A 6,483-nucleotide genomic window follows, 5' to 3' on the forward strand; every position below is an offset into this window, starting at 1 on the left:
TGTGGAGTTTGCATGTTCTCCCTTTGCCTATTTGAGTTTTATTTGGGTTCTTCATGTTCCTCCCACATCCTGTAAACATGCATTAATTGGAGACTCTAAATTCCCCCTATGTGGGATTGTGTGTGCATATGGATATTTGTTTCTGTGTCCTGCAATTGGCTGCCAACAAATTCAGGGTACTCTATACCCCACCTCCTGCCCAAAAATAGCTGGGATACGTACAACACTCCTGTGACACTTGCGAGGATAAGAGGCTCATATAATGGATAGATGGGTGCAGATTTTAGCAAGCTGTATGATGCCGATTCAAATCATTTGCTATTGCGTCTCACATAAATTGGTGTGGCGAGCCGGATGTGGCCGACGGGCCTTGACTTTGACAGTGGATCTTTACCACTTCACAGCTAACTTGATGTTTGCATCAGAACAGATTGAGAAGGAATTATTGGGGCGGCTCTGTCTTCTTAGCGAATGTAGCAGTTCTTCATGTTTCCACTATCTGTTTACATTATTCATACGGGGGAGGGAGTGACTTCTTGGCCATTTTCCCTCCTGCATAAAACGAGAAAGTTGGCGTCATAGAAATTACAGATGGAGAAGACCTGTCGGCTCGCAGCGTCACACAGAGCCCCCTTGAGCTTCCGTGTCGTCCAGTTGTGACAATCACAATCACCAGCATGCCCGCGCTCTGCGTGCTTTGTCTCACTGCCACATTGGCTGTGTTAGCGCAGCCCATCGCCGCCGTGGGGCCCGTCGTCCAGTGCGAACCGTGCGACGCCGCTGCGCTCCTGCAGTGCAAGCCCCTTCCAAAGGACTGCACGGAACAGTTGAGGGAGCCCGGCTGTGGCTGCTGTGTGGCGTGCGCCCTCGGTCAAGGGCGGGCGTGTGGAGTGTACACCGCACGCTGCGGCTCGGGTTTGACCTGCCAGTACCGGCCGGGGGAGAGCCGACCCCTTCTAGCTCTGTTGGAGGGACGCGGAGTGTGCTCGAGCGCGGCGTCTGAAAAAAACAACACTACGGTGGTTACGGCGCAAAAGCAAGGTAGGGACCGGTGCGCCCTTGCGCAAGTCACGTGCTTTGCGAATACTGGACCACATACCGAATAATTGCTTTGACTGATTGTCTTGTGCCAACTGGTATTTGATCTCGTCAGTTATCCAATGTCCCTGCTATATCGGCAGTGTTTTGTATTGCTATGGGGACGCATACTCACTCACAGCTCCGACAGAAAACGCAGCAAGTTTCATGTTAGCTTGTCTCGCACCTTGCCTCAGTTCAGTTTATTTACTGGGTTAAGAGGGCACATTTGACGTTGGCGGGACGATTCTACAAATTCCACAGCATTCCCAAAGTTTCACTTCATGTTTTTGCACTGTGTGCAAACAACACTTGAATAATTCCACGAAAAATACTGCCAATTCGGAGAAAATGATAGCGCTTTTATGGCTGAGTCACGCTCATATATGTGCCCCCGCCCCCGCCACTACGCATGCACTGAAGCGCACAGCACAGCTGAAGGTAAACTACAGTATAATGACCTCCTGTAAATATACACTACTATACACGTTGAAGCACACTACGGATTGTGTGATCACCTCTTAAATACATCACTTATATTTTCCTTCTACCTAAAAGTAACGTGCTTGCTCATACTGCTGTAGAACAGAGAAGTCCAAACTATGGCCTGGTGGCCATTTGTGGCGCACTGTCCATTTTTTTCAGTGGCCTCTGTCATGAACAACAACAACAAAAATGTTCATGATGAAAATTGACAGAGTACAACACTATTTGGTGAGAGTGTTGGAAAAAGAGTGTGTGTGTGTGTGTGTGTGTGTGTGTGTGTGTGTGCGCGTGTGCATCTCAGGGGCATCTTATGTGGTGATCCACACCGCCACGACCCACCCTGTCGACAAATAATTTTCGGACAGAAAAGTTTGTCTGTTCCAGCACCCCATTTCTAGCGAGGAAGTCGAAAAAGACCAAATGCTATATTTCAATTATTTTTGTGACAGCCCTCAGAGTAAAGACTTGGACACACGCCATGAAGAATGTAGGTCGATTAATTTTGCAGTAAACTTCACAATCAAACAGCAAATAATGGGATTGTATTTATTTTAATTCCATCTAGTCGCTTTACTACTCCTCATGATATTTAGTGTATATGAACACGGTGTTCACAGTAGTGAGATGACACACATACCACCATTGTGTGAATACACACAGTTGTGTATTTAGGCACTGTTGACGTCAGCCCTCCAAAACTGTGTGCATTTCTTCTCTTAGGTTATTTGGATTGAGTGCAACAACATTTTCTCTCAGCAGCCAAATTGTTACACAAACACATACAGTTACGTGCATCCACTAGTGTGCATTCACACTTGCAAAACAGCACCAGATTGCCCATTATGTGTCCCTAAATTGGTGAAATCAGCCTCTACTTTTGAATAAATGAAAATTACGGAAAAAATATTTTGCTTCACAGTTCTTCAAGCTTTTGGATAATTAACACAAACACAGATGCATGCTTATTTACAGTGATCTACCTTCGCTGCTGTTCATGGTTAGGAGGGTCATGACGGACGGCCTTATCGGTCAAATTGTAAAATCAAGTGGAGTCCATTGTTTTCTCTTTGTATCTGTCCCAAATTTCAGTGCAGACTTTTCTTTGACAGTAACCGGCACTCCTGACAACAGCTTTGGGTGTTTACAAATGTGCCATTACATAAAGAGATGGCTGTGTCTTGAATGCCTTCAGTTTCCTTCAAAGGTCATCACAAAATCTAAATTTCTATTTTTTTTAAAAGAAACAATATGAAGGAGATTGAGCACACAGTATTATCAGTATTTATGTTGTCTATTTGGACAATTTTCCCTCTGTCTTTTGACTGTTGATGAAGATGCCACATGTTGGCTTCCAATTGTGATGACATTCCGTGATGTTTTACTTTTATCTGGGCAGTCTGAGAGATTGCGAAGCTGCACCGGATCATAAATTGATCAAGTGGTCAGACAGCAATGGCAGCCATAAGCCTGTACCTCTGACATGCCCACATTATCGTGATGGTTTCTGTCAGAGGCCTGTTATGACTGGAAAATCATAAAAATGTTTAACCGGCTCATTATATTTACACATGGAATTCATGAAGTAGTTTTGGAATCAGAACTCAGGGGTAATGGTTTTTCAACTATTGTTGATGTTTGGTCATACAAAAAAACGCTTGCAATATCTCAACATTATAATTTATGATATGACAATTTGAAATTTTGGTACAGATTTTAACAGAAATCATGAAAGTTCATACTCATGAGTTGCCTTCGCAGACCACTTAAAATCATGCGGTGGGCCAGATCTTGAGTTTGACACCTGTGGTCTAAAACTAAACTATTTAGAGTATCAAACAATGTGTGTTACTAATTATGTGACTTACCTTAATTGAACAGGCAAGTGTGACGTGTCGGGATAACTCAGGAAAACAGGTCAGAAGAAATTAGTCAAACAACAGAAAAAAATGGTAAAAAATGGGGGGTGGAGAAATTACTCAGAACAGTAACAGCTCCTCGTGAGGAACAGGGCAGAAAAATGTCATAGAAGGGGGGTGGGGTTTGGTGATGGAGCGGTGCGGGTTAGACGGAAAAACAGAAAAGTAGCGAGAAAAAGTAAGTCAGAAAAAATAATCAAAAACACAAAGCCCTAAAAAAAAGTTTTTTTTTTTTTTTTTAATCCAAGTGAATGCAATACGGTTTTGTAGTTTGTAGAGTTTTGAGAGTGTGAACTGCAGAGTTTGGACATCTTGGACAGTTGAGATGATGAGCGATTCCAGTTTATGACACTCCTTGGAATCCTTTTTCACAAGGCTGCTGGCCACTAACCCGCCGCCCTGATCTAATAGCCCACACATTGGTGCACTCGACTCTTAATCTGGAGTATGGTGGCCATCTGACTTTGAACCACAATCAGCACTTTGCTGCATAAGTAACTTTTATTGAGGATTATCACCTAAATTAAACTGCCTTTTCCAACATTTTTCTCTTTATTCAAAGAGGGTGGGGATAGGGTATTTTTTCCTTTCAAGAAAGTAAAGTACAATAAAACCAACCCTGAGAGAGAAAAAAATCCTGTAGCTCACTTTATAAATTTTGCTCTTTTTGCTCTCGAATGAGCCATCCTTCCATCCATTTTAAACTCTGAACTGGTTGCCAGCCAATCGCAAGGCCCATCAAGACTAACAGCCACACTCACAATCACAGCTAGGGGCAATATAGAGTGTTCGATTAATGTTGCATGTTTCTGGGATGTGGGAGGAAACCGGAGTGCCTGGAGGAAACCCACGCAGGCACAAGGAGAACATGGAAACTCCACACAGGCGGGTCCGGGATTGAACCTGGGACCTCAGAACTGTGAGCCCGACGCTTTCCAGCTGAACCACCGTGCCACCTCGAATGAACCAATAAAACAAAAACAATATGATGAACTAATTTCCAAATGAGTACTTTCAAAATCCTCTACCGTCTTTAAAGCCATGCAAATTTCCTCCATCATATCTTAAACTTGGGCATCTCTAAGGATGTTTAAATTCTATCAATTGACATTGAATATATGCCAATTTCTGACCATTTTTGTGTATATTTTGAATTACAGATTTTTTGATTCTGAGGCAAATGAGAGTACTGCCACTAAGTTTATGGAGACTGTAGCTGTGCCACAAACTGTGAACGCTTAGACAGTTGAACTTTTGGACAATTTCACTTCAAAAATCTCAAATGCCATGAATGGGTTCGCTCCTGTTAAGACTATCCTGAGGGGACCAAGACCACCGTGGAGGAGCACATTCATGATCAAAAGCTCTAAATCAAATTGTAGGAAGCAGAATGCAAGTGGAGAAAAAATAAACTCCAAATTGACTATGACCTCTGTCTTTGTAATCTTAACCAAGAGTTAGTCAAGGGTACTCAGTAACACTTCTGAAATCCTCACTAAGAACCTCAACAATACTCGCACTCTATTTGCTGTGGTTGATAACCCCCCCCCCCACACACACACACACATCAGATAGCTCCAGAACTCGTAACGGCTGATAAATGCAATGGGTTTTCCTTTTATTTTTGTGTAAAAATGCAATCCATCAGGTTAAATTCAGCACAAATCAGTAAAATGATAATACATCTGAAGCCAGCCAGGGAAAACAATATTACCATGTCAGAATTTGATACAGTTGACCCAAAACCTGTAGAGAAAATGGTTCAGCAGCTGAAATGCTCAATGAGCTGTCTTGACTCGATACCATCTGACTTTTTTTTAAAACTATTGCGAAGTCAGTGCTAGCTGATATGCAGCAAATATTCAATTACTCACTTCAGTCTGGCGATGTTCCTAAAGCTCTTAAAGTAGCTGCTGTTAATCCTCTACTAAAAAAACAGAGCGCTGGGCAGTTCCAAGTTAGCAACCTATAGACCCATCTCTAATCTCCCTTTCATAGCTAAGAATTTTGAGAAAGTTATTTTTTAATTAAATCATCAATTTCTTGAATTTAAATTGACATTTTGGGACAATTTTAATCAGGTTTCTGAACTCATCACAGTACAGAATCTGTTCTTATCAAAGTGCTGAATTATATAAGGTTGATTACTGACTCAGGAAAGGTGTCAATTTTGGTCTTATTGGATCTCAGTGTGGCTTTTGATGTGGTAGATCATAACATACTGCTGAACAGGTTGGAAACATGGGTTGGACTAAATGGAAAGGTCCTTAATTGGTTCAAGTCCTACCTGGAAGAAAGGAGCGACTTTTTAACCATTGGAAGTGCTCACTCTGAAGAAATGGCAATTACCTATGGGATCCCTCAAGGGTCAGTTCTTGGACCCCTCCTGTTCAGCCTGTATATGCTACCCTTGGGTCAAAATTGTCAGAACTTAATTTTGACTATTATAGTGATGCAGATGACACAGTTGTATTTAGCAGTGTCTTCAGATGACTACAATTGAATTGAGGTGTTTTGCCACTGTCTAAAGAAGATAAATAACTCAACGAGCCAAAACTTCCTTAAACTAAACCACAACAAAACCGAGAAGTGTTTTTGGCAGTTAAGAAAAGAGAATTGCTGTTGTTAAATACCTGGACTCAGTATCTTGAAAAACCGAAGACCAACTCCGAAACATTGGTGTTCTGATAGATTCTGACCTGACTTTGAACAGTCATATCAAATCAATCACAAAACTGCTGAAGAACATATCCACAGTGAAGGCTTGCATGTGTCAAGCAGACCAGGAAAAACTCATCCATGCTTTTATCTCAAATAGACTTAACTATTGTAATGGTTTTCTGACTGAACTCCCCAAAAAGAGCATTAAACAGCTGCAGCTCATTCAGAATGCTGCATCTCGGGTTCTGATGAGAACAACAGGGATGAGATTTCCGACTTTTTCAGACCAAAATGACAATTCTCGAGATAAGCGCAAATCCGTTGAGAAAATTTAGGCGGGGGG

The 6,483-nt window shown here is 42.1% G+C and overlaps 1 protein-coding gene across 3 annotated transcripts in view; it reads left to right on the forward strand.

Moving 5' to 3' along the window:
• The first annotated feature begins 262 nt into the window (after nucleotides 1–262).
• LOC133503301 (insulin-like growth factor-binding protein 3) overlaps nucleotides 263–6,483 on the forward strand; it is a 49,432-nt gene continuing 43,211 nt past the window's right edge. Inside the window, exon 1 of one of the 3 annotated variants that reach the window (XM_061824794.1) lies at nucleotides 263–1,041. In XM_061824794.1, coding sequence (XP_061680778.1) covers nucleotides 678–1,041 — 364 coding nt within the window. In that variant the 5' untranslated portion in view covers nucleotides 263–677. The remainder of the gene's footprint in view (nucleotides 1,042–6,483) is intronic. The other 2 variants (XM_061824795.1, XM_061824793.1) reach the window with 2 other exon arrangements.

This window comes from Syngnathoides biaculeatus, chromosome 7, assembly GCF_019802595.1.
Source record: "Syngnathoides biaculeatus isolate LvHL_M chromosome 7, ASM1980259v1, whole genome shotgun sequence".
NCBI lineage: Eukaryota > Metazoa > Chordata > Actinopteri > Syngnathiformes > Syngnathidae > Syngnathoides > Syngnathoides biaculeatus.